The sequence below is a fragment of the Sus scrofa genome, chromosome 10, assembly GCF_054392235.1.
Source record: "Sus scrofa isolate SSC_HxYL_T2T_F1_AM1 chromosome 10, Sscrofa_HxYL_maternal_Yorkshire_Landrace_v2.0, whole genome shotgun sequence".
Classification (NCBI taxonomy): domain Eukaryota; kingdom Metazoa; phylum Chordata; class Mammalia; order Artiodactyla; family Suidae; genus Sus; species Sus scrofa.
Genome location: NC_139392.1, coordinates 73,465,790 through 73,489,103, shown reverse-complemented (window position 1 = coordinate 73,489,103; position 23,314 = coordinate 73,465,790). Strand labels below are relative to the sequence as shown.

Sequence of the window (23,314 nt, the reverse complement as noted above, 5' to 3'; positions counted from 1 at the left end):
CACCATACTACACTGCTTCTACCATATCATAGTGGCAGTGGTGGTGAAATATATTTGATCAAAATACATTGTTTTAGGAGTTCCCGCTGTGGTGACGCAGGTTAAGGATCAGACATTGTCTCTGTGGCAATGTGGGTTCAATCCCCAGCCTAGGGCAGTGGGATAAGGATCTGGTGTTGCCACAGCTGTGGCACAGATTGCAGCTTTGGTTCAGATTTGATCCCTGGCCTGGGAATTTCCAGATACCACGTATGCAGAAAAAAAAAAAGTATATATATATTATATGTGTGTATATATATATATATATACACATATTTTTTTAAGTAGGTTTTGGCACCTGAGTACAAAGCACTGTCCTAGGAATTTAGTTAACAAGATCTCTCTCAATGGAAAATACATTTTGGTGAAAGATAAATAATAAAATTAAGAAACAAGCACTATAAACAGTATTTTAGAACGTTCTAAGTCCTATGGGAAAAAAGAGGGATAGAGAATGGTGTTAGCAATGGCGAGGAAAGAGGCAGAGATGGGAGCAATGAGATCTCAAGCACTTTATCCACCAACAGAGTGGCGGGAGCACTGTGCAGAGAGAACTCAGGCTCCCCTCAGCTTAGGGAGCTGCTAGTTTTCTAGGGAAAGGGTAGTTTCCATTTTTAGCACAATCTATTTTTAGCACAGGTTCGCTGGTGGAATAAGAAACAGGGAAGATACAAGTTATGTTGTTAAAATTTCAGTTTCTCTAGCTATTCTTGTCTTGCAGTTTTGTGTTTCATTTCGTACTTTTATCACCTGACGAATAGGACAAGAGGAGAAGCTAGAGATGCGGACAGGAGAGTTGAGATAAAATCAAAGACTTGAAGGCAAGAAAGTTAGCCAAGGGAGTAAATGGAGGAAAGATCATTCCATGGCAGAAGGAGCAGCTACAACGAAAGAGCGTGAGAGCTAGCGAGCAACAGCCAGCAGCCTCAGGGCTAGAGAGCAAGGGAAGCGGGATTACGTGCCGGTAGGGCTTTGCTGGGTTTTACTCTGTAAAATGTGGAGCCATTGCAGGATTGAGAGCAGAGAAATGACATAAACTGACTTAGACTTTAATCAGATCGAAACTATTGTTAAGAAGAGACTACAGGGGACAAGAGAAGCCTTTTGGGAACTACTGCGATAACCAGAGCTGGGGGGTTGGGGTGTGAGGGGGTGATGGTGGCTTGGGCTTGATGGGAACAGACAAGCCAACAGGTTTTGTTGATGGATGGATATGGAGGGCAAGAGAAAGTGGACCCTAGGGACCACCTACTGAAAGGGGGAGACTATGGAAGGAGCAGATTTGAGGGTGGCCCTTTGGAGGGGGGCTGCTTGGACAACTAGATGGATGTTGGTTAAAAACACAAATATGTGTCGGTTACGTAAGTCTAGAGTTCAGAGAGCCATCTGGGCTGAGGAAATAAATTTGGGAGTTGTAAATAAATAGGCAGTATTTTAAATATAACACTGAAGGGAATATTGGAAAAAATAGTGAAAGCTACAGATGTCATTTATCATATGTTTACTAATTGTCAGGAACAATGCTGGACTTTATGGATTGGTTCATTTAATTCCAACAAAATAAGAACGGGTGGGACAAAATAAGAGGGGGGTATGTACTGTCAGGTACCGGAAGCGCCAATGGTCTCTGAGTTCTCTGATAGGTTTTGTAGGGAATCCCATCCATGCCTGATGCAGCAACAAGAAACACAGCTCTCTCTCCACCTCCGAGTGGGGTAAAGACGTGGCCAGGCTCCCCTCTGGGATCAACTTCGACTCTCCAAAGGGGGCCCCGCCCACGAGCTTTAGCGCACAAATGCCGGTTCGCAGGGGGTGGGGCCCGAGCGAGGGAAGGAGAGACTCAAGGAAGGAGCCGGGCGCTCGAGCTGCGGTGGGCGTTGCGAGGTGAAACAACAGTCGCAGAGGCCGTGACAGTTGGTCTCTCCTGGCCCAGTCCAGCCCACGGATCCGCGGTGGAGAACACGAGCACCGCTCGGCTCGCTTGCAAGCTCCAGGGTAGGGCACCCAGGCCTGTCAAGGACCGCCGAGCAAGCGTCGCCGGGACAGCTGGCCCCGCAGGTGAGTGGGCGCGTCGCCAAGGGATCTGGCCCTGCCGCCCCGCCCCTGCGCCTGCTGGGCCCCGCCCCGAATCCCAGGCTCCGCCCACTCTGCTCCGCCCCTTTTGCTCCGCGACTCCTAGGGGTGCTGGAGCTTTGTCCTCTGCCTCGCTCCTTTTTTTTCTTTCTCCTTTCCTCTTTTTCAGGAAGGGACTTTGCATTTCGATTCTGCATAGTTTCCGGGCAGCCTCGCGTCCCCTTTGTCTTTAGGGGTCGCAATTCCGGGGCTCCTTTCTGAGTTCCTCTTTCCGGGCAATCTTTTGATCCCCAGTTTTAAAGACACTTTCTCCAACTCAGTCTTCTCTAGGGAGATTTTACCTTACAGACGCGATTGTTGATTTCTGGCAGGAAAAAAAAAAGTTGGAGGGGCCAGAGAAGTCACATTAGTCAGCTCGTGGGGGTCCCCGAAAGGAGTGGATTTGTGCTGCACACCTGGATCGTGGGCCAGGAAGGCCTATTTTGGGAACCAGTTTTGTTTCTTAACTGAAAACCCAAAAACTGTAGGAGTGGAAGTGTGAGAACTTTAGAGATGAGTGGAGACCTTTTCACAGTTCAGGAAGCAGAGGCCTGAGGGGGTTGGGGGGGGGGTGTGAACTGACTTGGCCAAGGTTATGTGCCAGTGGAAGGGTTCCTTTACTGTATCTTGCTATGTCTAGGAACAGAAAAAAATAAAACGAGGTAAGAAATGAAAGATTAGCGATACCGGTGCTCTTGGGGTTTTATTATCACCATTGATGTAAAAGCACTTTGCAGCGCAAGAAGGTGACGGACTGTTACATCGAAGGGAGTTTGAGATGGCTGGATACACCAAAGGCTTCTAGAACCGCAGACTGTCAGGGTTTAACACTGGTGGGATTTTTTTAAAATACCCATATACACCCTAGTACTGTTGAATAAAATTTGATGTTTGCGAACTAGAAAGTCAGGCATTGCCATTTCCTGTTGCTACAGATACAGTTTAGTATTACAGAGGTCAAATGTACTTTGTAACAATCATTTTTTTTGCCACAACTGTCAATAAAGAAACCACTAAATTTCAAAGTGATGAAGGTTACTAGCAGAATTAGTGCTGCCACATAATTTCTGAGACCCACTGAAATGTTTTAAGGAATATTTAGTTGCTCTTTCCTAAATAGTAAGTTGTAAGAGAAACCAAAAAAAAAAAAAAAAAAAAAAAAGGGAATTTGCACCAGAACCAACCACCATATAATATCCTATAGCCACTAGGGTTCCTATTACAGTGAAAATGCATTTATATTCCCTTTACATATTTTGGGAAAGCAGAGTTTTGAAATGCCTGATAATGTTTAGAGGATACATATTTCTCCTAGTGGTTCAGCTGTATGCAGTGTATTTTCTGCTCTATTAAATGTAGCATTTTTATATTTATAGTTGACATGATTGTTTTGTTTAGAAGTGACAAAAGGTTACATAGATAACATTCAGAAAAATACTTTTTGAATCAATATGGGTAAAGAAAAGTATTTTATTATGGGGAGTTCCTGTCATGGCTCATCAGAAAAGAATGCAACTAGTATCCATGAGGATGCAGGTTCGATGCTTGGCCTTGCTTAGTGGGTTGGGGATCCGGTGTGGCTGTGGCTGTGGTGTAGGCTGGCAGCTACAGTTCAGACTTGACCCCTAGCCTGGGAATCTCCATGTGCCTCAGGTGCAGCCCTAAAAAGACAGAACAAAATATATATGGAGCTATGTACATACCACTGAGAGAATTATGGTTTTGAAATAGAACATCAATGCAGTGGCTTTTAGAATGGTACCTTAGTAACGTAATCTAAATCTAGAGAATATAGGAGGAAGCATGTGACCAACTTATCTTCCCACAGCGATGAAGTAATGAGTACTTGTGTGTGATTTATACATGGACTGGAAACAAATGACTCTTAGCTTCCTAACCGTTTCCATTATCTTTTTTTATTAACCACTTAGAGAACTTGAACCCTACAATTTTAGTATCAAAGAAGCCTTTATCTGAAATTCAGCAATTCCTGTCAATTTTATTTCCATTTCATGTTTTCCTTTCTGGTAAATAGTAGGTGAAGCTAAATTGATTGTACTTGTAAAAGCATATATTATAAAATGCCTTTTCATCAAACCTTTGAAACCTGTCCAACTCATCATTTGGTTGGAATGATACTCACCCCTTGTTAAGTGGTGATTATTTTGCCTTTTGTTTTGTGCTTTAATGTTTTGCTTGACTTCTTTGACATAAAAGCATTTGCTGTTATAAGGGGACAATGTCCAAAAATATGAATTCTTTTACAGGGTATACTTTATTAGGTCTGGTTTTAATGTAGTCCAGCCAATAGAAACATCTTTAAATATAAGGATGAATTCAAGAAATCGTGGTGAAAATTCTGGGCACTTTATTTTAATAAATGACTCTAACATATATTAGTATGTAATGATTATATATTAAAATATAATCATATATGATCTACAATATGTACTATATAATATTATAAATAATAAGTGTTAAATGAATGATTTATTTTGGCAGTGAAATAAGAGGTAGCCAAACAAACAAGTACAAGATTATCTTTGCAAAACTGGCTGTAAGAGTTTAGTGACTAGACAGTACATGAAAGGGAGCTAAAAATTTAATTTCAAAGGCTACAGTGTTTTAAAACCATTGATCTTAGTATCATTGATGAGGACAGCCAGACAGCTTTTGTTGACTGTGTCCTTAGCCCATCTTCTCACATTGGGATACGGTGACCTGAGTTAATAGACTGCAGTGACTGGTGTTTCCCCAGCAGTTAAGAAAAGGAAAAGGGGGGAAACATCCCTTCCCAGCAAGAAGAAAAGAGAGTGAGAAGACTGATCTTACACCCCTTTTTGGGGGGTGGGGAGAAACAGGAGAGATAAAGTTTTCAGTATGATTAAATGAAATGCCAATGGGATATTTTGACAAGCTCCTGAGTAAAGAAGAACAAGAGTGTGATTTAAGAAATGTGCAAACTATTGCCTGAAATACTAGAATCAATACACAGCCTTTAGGACATCATAACTCCAAAGGCAATTTTATTTGATGAAGACAAAAACCCCAGTTCTTTATGGATCTTTCAGAGAATTATTTTATTTCCAAAAGAGTGCATGAGTCCTTCTTACTCTTGACATTGAGTGTTTAAAACCTAATATAATGGATTTACAATGAGATCCTGCTCTGTAGCATTGAGAACTATGTCTAGATACTTAAAGCACAACAGAACAAAGGGAGGAAAAAAATGTATACATGTAAGTGTAACTTGGTCCCCATGCTGTACAGTGGAAAAAAATAATAAAAAATAATTAAAAAAATAAAACCTAATACAGTTAATGGGATCCTTAACGCTCTAATTTTTTTAAATGCTAGTTTTGTTCATTCTTAAAGGGACTTTCAAAACTGTCAGTATGACGTTACCTATTAATGTTGTTTTGACATCTTTCAGAAATAATTGGTAACAAGACCTCCGTAGCCATGGCTAGTTCTGACGTGAAACCAAAATCCATAAGTCGTGCCAAAAAATGGTCAGAAGAGATAGAAAATCTGTACAGATTTCAACAAGCAGGATATCGAGATGAAATTGAATATAAACAAGTGAAACAAGTTTCTGTGGTAAGATTTATGCCTCCACACACCTGAATTCAAAATGAGTTTGTTAGATGGTGAAAAGCATTCAAACCAGCAAAAAACCACCCACAAGAAAGAGCCAGAGAATACTGGAATTCACTCCACCCCTCTCATTTTATTGATAGGAGACTAAAGCCCAGAAGAATGATTTTCAGGCAGACTGGGGCAAAAGGTAGTTTCGCAGCACAGAAACATTAAGTATTTTCTAGCTTTTACTGAGCAACTGTGTTATGCTAAATGAATCTTTTATTCATATGGTAGAATAAATCTTTTATTCATAGAGTAGACCATAAAAGCAGAGTCTTTTTCCCTCACTAAGGTACTTCTTTTATCAGCTACTCGGTTTGCTGTAGAACTGAATTCTTTCTTTCCTGATTCTTTATTTTAACCACCAATTATAAAGGGGCTTAACCACAAATTATAAATTCTGCTTTAGGTGACAAAAAACTCCTGATTTTGGTCATGTATTCCCAGCTTTCTTGAGAAATTAGAGACACAGTTTTCTTTTCAAAGACTAGACCAAAATCTAGACATGGCCCCAGTTTATAATGCGATTTTTAAAATTCATTTATTCTACTGAATACTAGGAGACTGAATTTTAAAGAACATTATAGAATATGACAGAGTATTCACGTGTTTTAATATTTAGACTTGAGGTTACAACCAGGTGCTTAGTATTGAATTATTTTTTATCATTAACTCACTATTTTTCAGGGACTAATTCATGTGTGGGTTTTTCATATCCCAATATGCTTTCTCACCTTCATTCTACTCTTAAATCTTTATTTAAGACTTCCTTAAAAAGTATATAGGGAGTTCCTGTTTTGTCTGAGCAGGTTAAGAACCCAACTTTGTCTCTGTGAGGATTTGGGTTCGATCCCTGGCCTCACTCAGTGGGTTAAGGATCTGTGTTGCTGTAGCTGCAGGGTAGACTGCAGATGCAGCTCTGATCTGGTGTCGCTGTGGCCATGGCGTAGGTCACAGCTGCAGCTCCCATTTGACCCCTAGCCCAGAAACTTCTTCCATATGCTGCAGGTGCAGCCATTAAAAAAAAAAAAAAGTAGATAGGAAAAAAGATGGAGGCAATACAGAGCTAAAATGTAAGACATGCTTTCATTTACCAGATTTCAATTTAATAGAGGTTAGTAGGGTTGGTGAGGAATGAAAAATATGGACCAAATGAGAAAGTGTGTGACGACTGTGACTTCCATATAGCCATTTTTCGCATATCTACTCGCATTTTACTTTTTGGTCCTCATTACTAAATTACTAAAAGGGAGTTTTCAGGAGTCCCCATTGTTGCTCAGTGGTAACAAACCCATCTGGCATCCATGAGGACACAGGTTCATTCCCTGGCCTCACTCATTGGTTAAGGATCCCGGGTTGCCATGAGCTGTGGTGTTGTTCACAGTTGCAGCATGGATCCCGCGTTGCTGTGGCTGGCAGCTACAGCTCTGATTCCACCCTAAGCCTGGGAACTTCCACATGCCACAAGTGTGGCCCTAAAAAGACCAACAATAAATACATTTTTAAAAAGCCAGCTTTTGTTATTGTATCATCTGTGGCTTTTAAATAGGGAAAACACAAACATTAGCATTTTGATGCTGTTCAAAAATAAGTGGCATGCACCTTGCCTTAAGATTGGAAGGCCCCTAAAAGTTGTATAAAAAACCAGAATCATGTAGGCAGAGTAACTGTATAGGCACTGCTGCACCTACACCCCTGTCTGTATATTAGTGTGACTGAGATAAGGTGAGATTTAAGGAAACACAAAGAACATCCTTCAAGGGGAAGTCCCAGAATTACCTGAGGCGTATGTTTGTGTGTGTTTGTGTGTGTTGAAGGGAAGACCTCATCCCCTGTATGACTGAACCATTACAGAGAGGTTTTGCATTTCACTTCAGTGTGTAATTATTGGGTACCTACCATGTGCAAATTTCTGTGCCAAGTGCTTTAAAATGGTAAATATATAGCAAGTGCCAGACCTCAAGAACTTTAGTGAGCCAGTGGGAAGCCCACAGGAGTTGCATTCCTTCTGCTCAGGCTTTGCATCCTTGCTCTGCTCTTTGGCTGAGTAACCCTGACCGAGCTTTGTAACCCTCACTGAACTCAACTGTACAATGGTGATGGCAGTGCCAGCTCTAGAAAATTTTCTCCGGAATTAAATGAAATCGTGTGTTGGAAGAGCCAGACATTGTAGTAATTTGCTGAGTGAAAGCCTGGTGTTTGGGGAATGATAGCTTTTATTATTCTTCTGACTTGGAGTGGAAGATTAAGAACGAGCAGAACAATAAAGCCTTATGCAAGTGAAGATATATGCCAAAAAAAAAAAAATAGAGGTAGACAAACATCATTCAGGTATAATCTTCCAAAAAAGCTTCACCCATTCCCGCAAACAAGGCATTTGCAGTGGGCCTCAAAGTGCAAGGATGGAGGCTAAAAGCTTGCCTTGCCTGGCAGTGGTCTGAAGGGTTGGTTCAACATCCTTGCCCTCAACTGATGCCTGTGTGCTTATGGACACTATTCGTGCTTGCTGATATCCTCTTCGCCAAGAGCTGGCGTAAGAACCTCACCTCCGCCTCCACCATTCTCTAAGGAATAAAGGTTTCCAAGGTTGAATGGGAGGGATGGAGTGGAAAGCAGAGAAGAAAACATTATCAAACAGCAAAGAGGTATACAAAGAAAACAGTCTAGAAATGAATCAGACAGAGATAGCAGAAAGTGGTGGTGGGTGTTCTGAAGAAGCAGCAGTGTCCTGTTTCTTCATGGAATGAGCTGGTTGGGGGACCCCCCAGTAAAGGAAAGAGCCTGCTCTTGGCCCCAAGAAGAAGAGAGCAGAAATGATGTCTTAAGAACATTGTCCCTTTTTCTCTGCCAAGGGTAACAGAAGCAACGAAAGGCAGGCTTGACCTACATGATGGAAAGCCTTGCTTTTTTCTATGCTGTACCTGACAGAGAGCCTGCCAGGGTTTACCAGACAGGCTGCCACCCGTTTTTGCCAACTCCTAAATAAACGAGAAGACAGAAGAAAGCGAAACTACGTCAGGAGAAAATAAAGGATGTGTGCTCTTTTGTAGTCGAGCCGTTTCGCCATCCCAGTTGGGAAGTGATGGATTTTTAAGTGTGGGATTGGAGTACAAAAGAGCTGCCTGTCGAGCTGGTGGCGAAGAGGACTTGGTTTTTACACCGTCGATACGAAATTCGAGTGAAAGGGTGTTGACAGTGATCGAATAGGTCTGACACAGTCCGGAAGCAACACATCCAACCACAGCGGACATGCCTTGACCTAAGCGAGAAGGTGTAACATGAATCTGAAGAGGAAGGGGAGAAAAATGTCCAAACTAGATCGAGCCAAGCCATCAAGTGAGCCAGTCAGTAGGGAGAACGAGAAAGATTGGTGGGGAGGAGGTCAGAAGAGATTGCTGAGGACTGCGGTCATAACCTCCAATTTCTATGAAAAATTCAGTGTCAAGGTGTGAACTTGAAACATAGACATGAGAAAATACATATGCATCTTTTGATCTATCGCTGGTCTAGCTGCTCCTTCAGTCACCCCTGTGGCATCAGCCATCCGCAGTGGGTGCTGTCTGAATGCGGCCCAAGCATAGCCCTAATTTCCTCCTTGGTATTTTTTTAATGTATTTATTTATTTGTTGGCCACTCCCATGGCTTGTGGAAGTTCCCAGAACCAACGATCCAAAATGTCACTGCAGAGACCTGAACCATAGCAGTGAAAACGCCAGATCCTTAACTTGCTGGGCCACCTGGGAACTCCAGCTATTATTTTTAGAAGTTACCAATACTGCCTGAAATCCTTGGTATACATAAGAAGGAAGTTTAGATTATTTTGAATGTTCTATCTTGTCCGCAGAGTAGAAATTTAGATCTAGAAATTGGGATCAAGGGAGAAGCCCTGAATTAAGTGTTCTACAGGATAAGGTTGCAACTTAAGATGTGTTGTATGGGATTTCCTGATGTGGCACAGCAGTCATGAACCCAACTAGTATCCATGAGGATGCGGGGTGCCATCCCTGGCCTTGCTCAGTGGGTTAAGGCTCTGGCATTGCCATGAGCTTCGGTGTAGGTTGCAGATGTGGCTTGGAACCTGCATGGCTGTGGCTGTGGCGTAGCTTGGCAGCTATGACTCCAACTCGACCCCTAGCCTGGGAACTTGTGTATGTCACGAGTGTGGCCCTAAACAAACAAATAAAAGAGAATTTTCATTACCGTATCACCTGTGGCTTTTAAATAGGGTGCAACCCTAGAAAGCAAAAAAAAAGAAAAGTGTGTGTGTGTGTGTGTGTGTGTGTGTGTGTGTGTAAGTATCACTAAAAGCTAAATACCTTTAAATTTAATTTTGTGCTTCAATTGTTTGATGTGACTTGTTCTTTTAACTTTTTGATGGTAAAATATTATATAAAAACAACAGTGGGATTTCAGTATTTGTATTCCGGTTTTTGCTATACAGGTAGATCGTTGGCCAGAGACAGGATATGTGAAGAAACTTCAGAGAAGGGACAATACTTTCTATTACTACAACAAACAGAGGGAATGTGATGACAAGGAAGTCCACAAAGTGAAAATTTATGCTTACTAGCCTTCCTGATATTTCCTGTCATTATCTTTTAAAAATCCATTGTTTCATTCTGCATCATGTAAGTGACTGTCATTGTACAAAATTCCCCAAAATGCAGACTCTGATGGCATGTTTTGAAACACCAAAGCCATGAAGCTTGGTCTCTACTAATCATCCTGTTCTGTTCTAAAATATAACTGCAGTAGCTTTCCACTGGTACCCGCCTTGGTCTGCTTCTTCCTGTTTTAACTGTGGCAGCGTAACTTCTATGCAGGGGATCCAAGAGCCCTCACTGCAGTCCTTCCAGGTAAGGTTATGTAGATGTTAGTGCCCCACCCCCACCCCAACTTTTATCACGTTTCTGGACCATCACTTTGAACCGCATTGTGCATTGTGCAGCCCAAGGGCTTCTCTGGCCTAGAGAGTCCTTTGCCCATTGCCTAGTTGACTGGAAATGCCAAGAAGTGACAGTGCTTGAGGCAGAGGATTATCAAAGGCCCAGCCATGCGGCTCCCTTGGAGAAATCAGCCTGAGGTTAATCTTTAGTTGGGTGCAGCAGGATCTCATTGAACACCAGCCTGAGTAGGAGAGATACTGGTTACCTCCCTTCCTTGCCCCTTACCCCACTCCCCTGCCAGTGGTCCTTTCCCTCCTGAACCACTTCCTTGGGCCTGAAGCCTTGTCCAGGGTTTGGCTTCTGGTCCCCCACCCCCCACCCCAATAGAAAACTTGTTCCAGTGCTTCCTGGAATCACTGCAGAAACAGCCTAAGTGCCGACGGGCAAGTAAGGCAATAATTAACCCGTAAGACTTCAGAAATCCCTCCAATAGTGAGTCTTGAGGGCTTTGAAATTAAATACATGAAAGGTATCATTTTTATTATAACTTCTCTCTTTATTTTTATTTTTGTCACTGATAAGACTTTTGATTTGTTCCCATTGATAAGTTCTGACCTTCACATAGATTTGGGGGTAGAAGCTCATATCTATCCATTCATTCAAATTCAGTTCCCCTTTTCCAGAGGTATCTGCCCCATGAAGCTCTGTTAGTTTTTCCCAATTCAAAATTGTGCCTTATTCAGAACAGACACATTGTGGAAAGGAGAGAGAGGCAGAGTCTCCAGAATTAAACACAGCCCTGCCAACACTTGGTTTTACCAAATAAGACCCATTTCAGACTTCTGGCTTCCAGAACTGTAAGAGAATAAACTCAATGCTGTTTGAAACTCCTTGGTCTGTGGTGATTTGTCAGAATGGCAGTAGGAAACAGACAGCTGCAGAGAATAGATGAAGTCAGTAACCATGTGAAACTGACAGCACTAATAGCCTGAACCTAGCCAGAACCCAGATTGGGACTTGAACCCATAGTTTTTATTTTATTTTTTTTAATTTTATTTTTTGTCTTTTTGCCTTTCCTAGGGCTGCTCCCTCGGCATATGAAGGTTCCCAGGCTAGGGGTATAATCGGAGCTGTAGCCACAGGCCAACACCAAGCCACAGCAACGCGAGATCTGAGCCGCGTCTGCAACCCACACCACAGCTCACGGCAACGCCACTCGACTTAACCCACTGAGCAAGGCCAAGGATCGAACCCGCAACCTCATGATTCCTAGTCGGATTCGTTAACCACTAAGCCACAACGGGAACCCCGAACCCATAGTTTATAAATTAGAATCACTCATCCGGTGTATGGACTTACTGAGGTTTGGGTTCTTTATGCATCTGCACAGAAGGAATTCAGTGAGAGACAAAGTGATAGGCAAGAAATAGAATTATTAAGGTAAGACACTTGTGAGAGATGCAAGCAGGCAGGCAGGGAGGCTCTGCCTCAAGGATCAGTTGGGGTACAGTCTTATAACCCTGGGGTAGTGGGAAAGGACCACCTCTTCCTCTTTCTTCAAGTAGTAGCACCTCTTCTTAACCCATAAAAGAGTATTTGACCCTATGAGGTCAAACTAGGACTGTAATGGTGCTTATTCAAATCAGCAGAAGTGTGGTCCTTAAATTCCTGCCCTTGGTTTGAATCTGAATCCAGACCTTACCCCATCCCCTGCCCAATGATCTGAGCCATATCTCACACCTTCACTAGTCAAGCAAGCCTGCCTTGTTCTGATGGCCCTCTTGAGCAGTTATTAACTTACAGTGATCTTCCAAAGTCCCCTAGCTTTCCATCTCTATCTATGATCCCCTATTGTGACTTCTGCAAGTACATGTGCCTACTCCGTCACTATCACATCTAGTCTCGAAGTCAACATGAGCATCAGCCACAGCCTACTTTTTGTAATATTTCGTTACAGGTTGATTCAATCCAAAGAAGTTGGTCAGGTAGGGTTTGCCTGGAACGCTCTCAGTAATTAGCTCCAATGTTCTAAAGGCCACTGTGTCTGTCTGCAACAAGATTAACTTCAGAAACATGGCCTTTGGGACCATGGGACACAATTTTGGTTTACTCAGTCCATGTGTCTAGTCTTTTCCCAATGTGCCTTATGGTGGGCATAACTCGTGCCAACCTTTCTTTAAAAATGGGCCAACAACTTTCTTGGCTCTTTTTGACCACTTTTCATAAATGCCTGTGCCTGCTGACCACCATGCTCCTGCTGAGAACAGTGTCCACAGTCAGTTGAGTGTCTGTTCTGTGGTGGGACTTGACCCACAGGCCTTGGTCTATGGTGTTACCAAACTCTGGCTGCTTGCCACTCAAAGGCCAATAATCAACCAATGGGACCTAGTTAAACTTAAAAGTTTTGCTCAGCAAAGGAAACCATTAAAAAAAGAAAAGAAAAGACAACCCACAGAATAGGAGAAAATATTTGCAAACAAAACAACCAACAAGGGATTAATCTACAAAATATACAAACATCTCACAGAGCTTTATATCAAAAAATAAAAAACCCAATCAAAAAATGGGCAGAAGATCTAAAAAGACATTTCTCCGAGGCAGACAGACAGATGGCCAAAAAACACATGAAAAGATGCTTAACACGACTAATTATTATAGAAGTGAAAGTTAAACGACAATGAGGTATCACCTCATACCAGTCAGAATGGCCATCATCAAAAAGTCTACAAACAATAAATGCTGGAAAGAGTGTGGAGAAAATAGAACCCTCCTCCACTGTTGGTGGGAATGTAAATTGGTGCAACCACTATGGAGAGTAGTATGGAGGTTCCTTAAAAAACTAAACATAGAACTACCATATGAGGGAGACAGGGATTAAGATGGCAGAGAAGGACTGGAACTCACCTTCTGTCATAAAAGCAACAAAATTACAACCAACTGCTGAACAACCTTCAGCCAAATAGACTGAAAACTATCAAAAAAGGATATCTTACTCCAGAAGACAAAGAGGAGGCCACATCAAGATGTAGGAAGGGTGATTATGTGATATAAGCAATCCCATACCCACTGGGTGGGCAGCCCACAAACTGGAAAGTAACCATCACAGAGGCTCACCCATGGGAGTGAGAGTTCTGAGCCCTATGTCAGGTTCCCATTCCTGGGAATCAGGCATTGGGAGGAGGAGCCTCCAGAGAATTTGGCATTGAGAGCCAACAGGGCTTGTGCTCAGAAGCTCCATGAGACTGGGGGAAGTGGACTCCTTCCGTGAAAGGCATACACAGGCTTCCATGTGCGCTGAGTCTCAGGGCAAAGCAGAGACTCCAAAGGAATCTGGGTCAGACCTGACTGCAGTTCTTGGGGGATCTCCTGGGAAAACAGGGGGTGACTGTGGCTCATTGTGGGGGAAGGACATTGGAGGCAAATCTCAGGAATAATCAGCATGTGCTCCTCTAGAGGTGGCCATTTTGGAAAACTCTGGCCCCACTCATCAGCACTGAAAAGCCCCAGGCCAAACAACATCTGCTTGGGGGCACAGTCCCACCCATCAGCAAACAGACTGCCTAAAGACCCTCCAGGCACAGAGCTGCCTCTAATATCACCTAGAGACAAAGCCCCACGCAGCAGAGGGATAAGAATCAGCTCTACCTACCAGTGGGCAGGTACCAGTACCATCAGGAAGCCTGGAGGAAGCCCGTGTACCAACTTCACCCAAAAGGGGAGCAGACATCAGAAGCAAGAGAGGCAATGACCCTATGTCTGCAAAAAGGAGACCACCAAAAATCAACACAAAATGAAAAGACAGAGAATTATGACTCAGATAAGGGAACAAGAAAAAAGCTAAGTGATATGGAGATTAACAACCTCCAAGAAAAAGACTTTAGAATGATAATAGTAAAGGTGATTCAAGATCTTGGAAATAAACTGGAGGCAAAGATTCATAAATTACAAGAAACAATGGCATTCCTGTTGTGGCACAGTGGTTAATGAATACGACTAGGAACCAGGAGGTTGCAGGTTTGGTCCCTGGCCTCGCTTAGTGGGTTAAGGATCTGGCATTGCCATGAGCTGTGGTGTAGGTGGCAGACGCAGCTTGGATCTGGCATTGCTGTGGCTCTGCTGTAGGCCGGTGGCTACAGCTCTGATTGGATCCCTAGCCTGGGAACCTCCATATGCCATGGGAGGGGCCCTAAAAAAGGAAAAAAAAATTACAGGAAACAATGAACAAAGAAATAGAAGATTTAAGGACTAAGCAAGAAGAGATGTAAAATACAACAACTAAATAAAAAATTCACTAGAGGCAACCAACAGCAGAATACAGGAGGCAGAAGAATGAATAAGCAGGGTGAAGGATGGACTAGTTGAAATTACTGATGCAGAACAGAAAAGAGAATAAAGATTGAAAAGAAATGAAGAGAGTCTAAGAGAACTCTAGGACAAGTTAAATGCACCATAATCCATATTATAGGGATGCCAGAAGGAGAAGAGACAGAGAAACGGACATAAAAAATATTCGAAGAGATAACAGCAAAAAATTTCCCTAACATAGGAAAGGAATCATTCACTCAAATCCAGGAAGCACAGTGAGTACCATATAAAATAAACCCAAGGAGGAACACCCCAAGACACATATTCATCAAACTGACCAAAATTAAAGATAAAGAGAAAATATTGAAAGCACTAGGGAAAAGAAAAAAAAATAACATACATGGGAACCCCAATAAGGTTATTGGCAGGTTTTCAGCAGAAACTCTGCAGGCCAGAAGGGAGTGGCATGATATATTTGAAGCGATGAAAGGAAAAAACCTACACAAGTATTACTCTACCCAGCAAGGCTCTCATTCAGATTTAAAGGAGAAATCAAAAGCTTTACAGACAAGCAAAAGCTAAGAGAATTCAGCACCACTAAACCAACTTTATAACAAATACTAAAGGAACTTCTCTAGGTGGAAAAGGCCATGACTTGAAACAAAAATGACAAGGCTCACCAGTAAAGGCATACAGATAGTGAAGGTAGGAAATCATCTGCACAAAAATATGCTACAAAAACCAGAAATCATGAGGAGGAGGATACAAATGCAGGACACCGGAGATGCACTTGCAATTAAGAGACCAACAACTTAAAACAATCTCATATATATATATAGACTCCTATATCAAAACCTCATGGTAACTGCAAACCAAAAATCTGTAATAGATACACACACAAATAAGAAAAATCAACTCAAATACAACACTAAAGATAGCCATCAAACCACAAGAGAAGAGAGCAAAAGAAGGGAAGATAAAAGACCAACAAAAACACATCCAACACAGTTAATAAAATGGCAATGAGAACATACTTATCATCACATATCTTAAATGTAAATGGACTAAATGCCCCAACCAAAAGGCATAGACTGGCTCCATGGATACAAAAACAAGACCCATATATATGCTGTCTTCGAGAGACTCACTTCACTTCTAAGGACACATACAAATTGAAAGGGAGCAGACAGAAGAAAATATTCCATGAAAATGGGAATCAAAAGAAAGCTGGTATAGCAATACTCATATCAGACAAAATAGACCTTAAAATAAAGAATGTTGTAAGAGACAAAGAAGGGCATTACATAATGATCAAAGGATCAATCCAAGAAGACAGAACAATTCTAAATATATACACACCCAACATAGGATCACCTGAATATATAAGGCAACTGCTAACAACCTTAAAAGGAAAAACTGACCATAACACAGTAATAGTGGGGGACTTTAACACCCCACTTACAGTAACAGACAGATCATCCAGACAGAAAATCAACAAGGAAACACAGGCTCTAAATGAAGCATTAGACCAGATGGACCTAATAGATATTTATAGGACATTCCATCCAAAAGCAGCAGAACACATGTTTTTCTCAAGTGCACACAGAACATTCTCTAGGATTCATCACATCATGGGCCACAAATCAAGCCTTGGTAACTTTAAGAAAATTGAAATCCTATCAAGCCTCTTTTCCGACTGGAAATCAACCACAAGGAAAAAACTGCAAAAAACACAAACACATGGAGACTAAACAACATGCTACTAAACAACCACTGGATCACTGGAGAAATCAAAAAGGGAATTAGAAAATACCTAGAGGCAAATAACAACAAAGACACAACAATCCAAAACCTAGGGATGCAGCAAAAGCAGTTCTGAGAGGGAAGTTCATAGCAATACAAGCCCACCTCAGGAAACAAGAAAAAGCTGAAATAAACAACCTAACTTTACATCTAAAGCAGCTAGAGAGAGAAGAACAGACAAGACCTAAGTTAGCAGAAGGAAAGAAATCATAAAGACCAGAGCAGAAATCAATGCAATAGAAACAAAGAAAACCACAGAAAAGATCAATGAAACGAAAAGCTGGTTCTTTGAAAAGATCAACAAGATTGATAAACGCTTAGCCAGACCTATCAAGAAAAGAGAGAGGACTCAAATCAATAAAATTAGAAATGAAAAAGGAGAAGTTACAAAAGACACAACAGAAGCAAAAGGATCCTAAGAGACTACCAAATGCAACTATATGCTGATAAAATGGAAAACCTAGAAAAAATGGAGAAATTCTTAGTACAATTTTCCAAGACTGAACAGAAAACGTGAAAGGACCAAAAACAAATACTGAATTTGAAACTGTGATTAGAAAACTTCCAATAGGAGTTCTCTTTGTGGCTCAGCAGTTAACGAACCTGGCTAGGATCCATGAGGATGCAGGTTCTATCCCTGGCCTCACTCAGTGGGTTAAGGATCTAGCTTTGCAGTGAGCTGTAGTGTAGGTCATAGATGTGGCTTGGATCCTGCATTACTGTGGCTGTGGTGTAGGCCAGCAGCTCTAGCTCTTGATTCAATCCCTAACCTGGGAACTTCCATAAGGCTCAGGTGTGACCCTAAAAACAAACAAACAAACAAAAAAACAACAACAAAAAAAACCCATGCAACAAACAAAAGTCTAGGACAAAATGGCTTTACAGGCCAATTCTACCAAACATTTGGTGAAGAGCTATTATCTACCCTTCTGAAACTATTCCAAAACTGCAGATTAAGGAACACTCCAAAAGGCATTCTATGAGGCCATTATTGCCCTGATACCAAAACCAGACAAAGATACCACAAAAAAGAAAATTACAGGCCAGTACCACTGATGAAAATAGATGCAAAAATCCTCAACAAAATACTAGCAAACTGAATCCAACAATAAACTAAAAGGATTGTACACCATAGTCAAGTGGGATTTGTCCCAGGGATGCAAGGATTTTTCAATATCTGCAAATCAATCAATGTAATATACCACATTAACAAACCAAAGTATAAAAACCACATGATCCTCTCAATAGATGCAGCAAAAACTTTTGACAAAATCCAACACCCATTTCTGATCCAGATGCTCTAAAAAGTGGGTGTAGAAGGAATATACCTCAACTTGATAAAGGCCACATAGGACAAGCCCACAGCAAACATCATTCTCAATGCTGAAAAGCTGAAAGAATTCCCACTGAGGTCAGGAACAAGACAAGGATGTCTGCTCTCACCACTACTCCTCAACATAGTTTTGGTACTCCTAGCCATGGCAATTAGAGAAGAGAAAGAAGTAAAAGGAATCCAAATTGGAAGGGAAAAGTAAAACTATCACTGTTTTCAGATGACATGATACTCTATCTAGAAAATCTTAAAGATGCTACCAGAAAACTGTTAGAGCTCATCAATGAATTTGGCAAAGTTGCAGGATACAAAATTAATACACAGAAATCGACTGTACTTCTATATACCAACAATGAAAGATCAGAAAGAGAAATTAGGGAAACAGTCCCATTTATCATTGCATCAAAGAGAATAAAATACTTAAGAATAAATGTACCTAAAGAGACAAAAGACCTGTATTCTGAAAACTATAAGATGCTGATGAAAGAAATAAAAATTGACACAAACAGATGGAAATACATACCATGCTCTTGGATTGGAAGAATCAATATTATCAACATGACTATACGACACAAAGCAATCTACAGTTTCAATGCAATCCATATCAAAGTACCAAGGACACTTTTCACAGAACTGGACAAAACACCTCAAAATTTGTTCGAAAGCACAAAAGGCCCAGAATAGCCGAAGCCATCCCTAGAAAGAAAAATGGAGCTGGTGGAATCAGGCTTTCTGACTTCTGACTGTACTACAAAGCTACCGTCATCAAAAACCACATGATACTGGCACAAAACAAGAAATATAGATCAGTGGAACAGGATAGAGAGCCCAGAATTAAACTCACGCACCTACAGTCAACTAATCTATGACAAGGGAGGCAAGAGTATACAATGGAGAAAAGACAGCCCCTTTAATAAGTGGTGCTTGGAAAACTGGACAGCCACATGTAGAAGAATGAAATTAGAACACTTCCTAACACCATACACAAAAATAAATTCAAAATGGATTAAAGACCTAAAGATGTAAGACTGGATACTATAAAACTCTTAGAGGAAAACATAGGCCAAACACTGTCCAACATAAACCAACAATATCATCTCAGATCTACCTCCTAGAGTAATGACAAGAAAAACAAAAATAAACAAGTGGGACCTAATTAAACTTAAAAGTTTCTGCACAGCAAAGGAAATCCTAAACAAAACAAAAAGACTACCCACAGAATGAGAGGAAATATTTGCAAATGAAGCAACTGACAAGGGATTAATCTCCAAAATTTATAAACACCTCCTGCAGCTCAACACCAAAAAAATAAACAACCCCACCCATCAAAAATGGGCAGAAGATCTAAACAGACAATTCTCCAAAGAAGACATACAGATAGCAAAAAGCACATGAAAAGATGTTCAACATCATTAATTGTTAGAGAAGTGCAAATCAAAACTACTATAAAGTACCACTTTACACTGGCCTCCTGCATGTGCACCATCTGCCTGCACATTAACTAAGGGGAGCCTAGGGGTAAAGAGTACATCATTCTTTAATCACTTAATTCTTCACTCTTATGCCTTCTAATCCAGGAAAGAAATCAACAGGTTAGACAAGGCATTGCGTACATTCAGTAGAGCAGAAGTTAGGAGGTAGGTTAAATGTTATTTCTCATTTCTATAATTCGGGTTTGAGGAAAACAGAAGTGGATAGACAGGAAAGGGGCAAAAGGGCTGCTTACAATGATGGCAAGAGCCTCCCAGCCAAGACAGCACCAGTGCTGTTCCACGCTAGGCACCGGGGCTCAGCTTCAGGAACAGCTGTTCTAACACTGCAGCACAGAGTTGCCAGTTTCAGACTGCCAAATGAAGCTGCAAGAGGGCCAGGCTGTCCAGATTTGGTCCAGTGTCTGCAGGGTGAATGAACCCTGATCCAGGACCCCTCTCTCCTGGGCATCAGAAACTCATCTTGTTTCTACCACTCAACTGCACTTGGTGATGCTTGCCAAAAGCTGCAAATTACTCACTACCCATGGATCCCTCCACGTTCGGGGGTTCTCAAGCCTGGTTGCACAATGGACTATCACAAGGAAGTTTTAAAATGATACTGATCCCTGGGCCCCACCCCACCCAGATCTCTGGATGTGAGATGCTAGGAAAAAAAAATATATATATATATATGTGTGTGTGTGTGTGTGTATCTCATATATATGTGTCTCTGTCCTCAATTGCTACACAGAGTTCCTGAAACCCTTGCAACTTCCTAAGTGTGAGACCACCCCCCACCAAAGCATGTCTTGTTCTAATATTTACCTCTGACCCCATCCCTGACACAGAGCTCCTAAAATCCTTGTAAATTCCTAAGTGATAAAAGGACTGGAATCACCTTTTGTCCAATTGACATGGGTTCCTGGGGGGGTTCTTGGATGGGGGCTAGTCTCTTGAAAGACTGCTTGGAATTTTCAGCCCTCCTTCCAACTCCTCCAGAGATGGGAAAGGAGCTGGAAATGAGCTAGTGATCCATCATGCCTATGTGAGGAAGCTTCCAGAAAATCCCAAGAGTAGAGGGTTTGGAGAACTTCCAGGGATGGGAGGCAAATACATACTTACTGAGAGGTTGATGTACCTCCACTCCCAAGAAACAGAAGCTCCTGAGCTGGGGGTCTTCCCCAGACCTCAACTCATGTATCTTTTCATCTGGCTGTTCTCCTGTATTCTTTATCATATCCTTTAAATACTGGTAAATGGAAAGTTCCCACTGTGGCTCAGAGGGTTATGAACCCAACTATGATGCCCAACCTCGACCCCCCCATTAGTTAAGCCAATTGCAGACGGATAGTTACCCATGGCCCCAAAGAGTCTACAGAACTTTCCTAACTCAAGGAAGCCTGGCTAATAGAGAAAGAGGTGGAGACATTTTTACATGAGCCAAGCAAGGAATCTTTGAGGAGGAGATGGCAGACACCACACTTTTATTTTCCCCCCTTTTTCAGCAGCCCCTGCAGCATACGGAAGTTCCCAGGCCGGGGCCCAAATTTGAGCCACGGCAGTGACCTATGTGACAGCTGCGGCAATGCTGGATCCTTAACCCACTGTGCCAGGCTGGGCATCAAACCCACACCACCCAGAGACAACACAAGAGGCCGTGGTCCAGAAGCTGATGAACTGTACATTTAAGTCACATCCCTGTCTTTGTGCTTAGCTATGGTTACAGCTATTTCCTGGGGTGTCAGATCCCCATAATAATTATGAAGTGAGGAGTTCCTGTTGTGGTTCAGCAGGTTAAGAATCTGACTAGTATCCATGAAGATGTGGGTCCAACGCCAGGCCTCACTCAGTGGGTTAAGGATCTGGCGTTGCTGCAAATTGCAGCATAGGTCACTGCTATGGCTTGGATCTGGTGTGGCTGTAGCATAGGCCGGCAGCTGCAACTCCAATTCAGTCTCTAGCCTGGGAACCTCCATATGCTGCAGGTGCAGCCATAATACATAAATAAATAAATAAATAAATAAATAAATAGCAATGAATTGAAGATAATATAAAAAAGGGAATGTATATATATATGACTGTACATTTTGCTTTGTAGCAGAAATTGGCATGACATTGTAAATCAACTATAATTTAATAAATAAATACCAATAAATACCAACCAGTGAATCCCAGGCCTCTGTCCTCACCCATTTCTTTTGCTTTTTTTTTTTTTTTTTTTTTTTGCTTTTTTTTTTAGCCACACCTGCAGCACATGGAAGTTCCCAGGCCAGGGTCAAATCAGAGCTGTAGCCGCTGGCCTATGCCACAGCCATAGCCACAGCCACACCACATCCGAGCCACGTCTGTGACCTACACCGCAGTCTGCAGCAATGCAAGATACTTTAACCCACTGAGCGAGGCCAGGGATCAAATCCACATGCTCATGGACTCTAGCTGGGTTTTCAACCCTTTGAGCCACAATAGGAACTCCCTTGCAGATTTTTTGATGATGGCCATTCTGACAAGTATGAGGTGATATCTTGTTGTTTTGATTTGCATTTTTCTAATAATTAGTAATGTTAAGCATCTTTCCATATGCCTGTTAACTATCTGTTCGTCTTTTTTTTTTTTTTTTTCCCACACCTACAGCATATGGAAGTTTGTGGGCCAGGGATCAAACCTGCACCACAGTAGCTCACACGACTGCTGCAGTGACAATGCCAGATCCTTAACCTGCTGCACTAAAAGGAAACTCCACTATATGTCTTCTTTGGAAATATCTATTCAGATCTTCTGTCCATTTTTTAAATTGGGTTGTTTGTTTTACCTCTGAGTTGTATAAGCTGTTTATATACTTTGGATATTAACCCCTCATCAGTCACATCATCTGCAAATATTTTCTCCCATTCCATAGACTGTCTTTTCATTTTGTCAGTGGTTTCTTCCGCTGTGCAAAAGATTTTAATTAGATCTCATGTGTTTGTTTTTGCTTTTATTTATTTGGCCTTAGGAAACAGATCCAAAAATTATTGCTGTGATTTATGTCAGAGTGTTCCACTTGAGTTGCCTTTTAGGATTTTTGGTCAGATCTTAGGTCTTTAAACCATTTTGAATTTATTTTTGGATGTGGTGTGAGGGACTGTTCTGATCTCATTGTCTTACTGATTTTTATTGATTGTACCTATCCAGTTTTCTCAACCCCACTTATTGAAGAAACTGTCTTTTCTCCATTGTATATTCTTGCCTATTTTGTTGTAGATTGATTGACATAGCTGTATGAATTTATTTATGGGCTCTTTATTCTGTTCCATTGATCTGTGTGTCTATTTTTATGTCAATAGCATGCTGTTTTGATTACTGCAGCTTTGCAGTACAGTCTAAAGTCTGGGGTTGGGGGGTGATGCCTCCAACTTTGTTCCTTTCTCTCAAGATTACTTTGGCAATTCAAACTCTTTTGTGATCCCGTATGAATTTTAGGATTATTTGTTCTAGTTCTGTGTAAAATGTCATAGGTATTTTGATAGGGATTGGATTAAATCTGTAGACTGCTTTGGGTAGTTTGAGCATTTTAATTCTTCTAGACCAAGAGCATGGGACATTTTTCTATTTCTTTGTATCATTTTCAGTTTCTTTCATCAATGTTTTATAGTTTTCAGAGTATAGTTCTTTCACTCTTTGGTTAATTTCACTCCTAGGTATTTTTTTATGTGATTTTAAGTGGGATTATTTTAAATATCTTT

At 41.5% G+C, this 23,314-nt stretch overlaps 1 protein-coding gene across 1 annotated transcript; it reads left to right on the top strand.

The window, feature by feature from the left end:
• The first annotated feature begins 1,872 nt into the window (after positions 1-1,872).
• On the top strand, positions 1,873-10,558 carry MEIG1 (meiosis/spermiogenesis associated 1). Its single transcript, NM_001435267.1, has 3 exons — positions 1,873-2,097; positions 5,585-5,751; positions 10,235-10,558. The coding sequence occupies exons 2-3, from the start codon at positions 5,614-5,616 to the stop codon at positions 10,361-10,363; spliced, it is 267 nt and encodes an 88-aa protein (NP_001422196.1). The 5' UTR covers positions 1,873-2,097; positions 5,585-5,613; the 3' UTR covers positions 10,364-10,558.
• The last annotated feature ends 12,756 nt before the right edge of the window (positions 10,559-23,314 follow it).

What these genes read in the sequence shown, in the direction of transcription:
- MEIG1 (NM_001435267.1), top strand. Translation starts at nt 5,614, where the DNA reads ATGGCTAGTTCTGACGTGAAACCAAAATCCATAAGTCGTGCCAAAAAA. An exon ending in AAGTGAAACAAGTTTCTGTG is followed by an intron (nt 5,752 to 10,234) that starts GTAAGATTTATG and finishes TTTGCTATACAG; the next exon opens with GTAGATCGTTGGCCAGAGAC.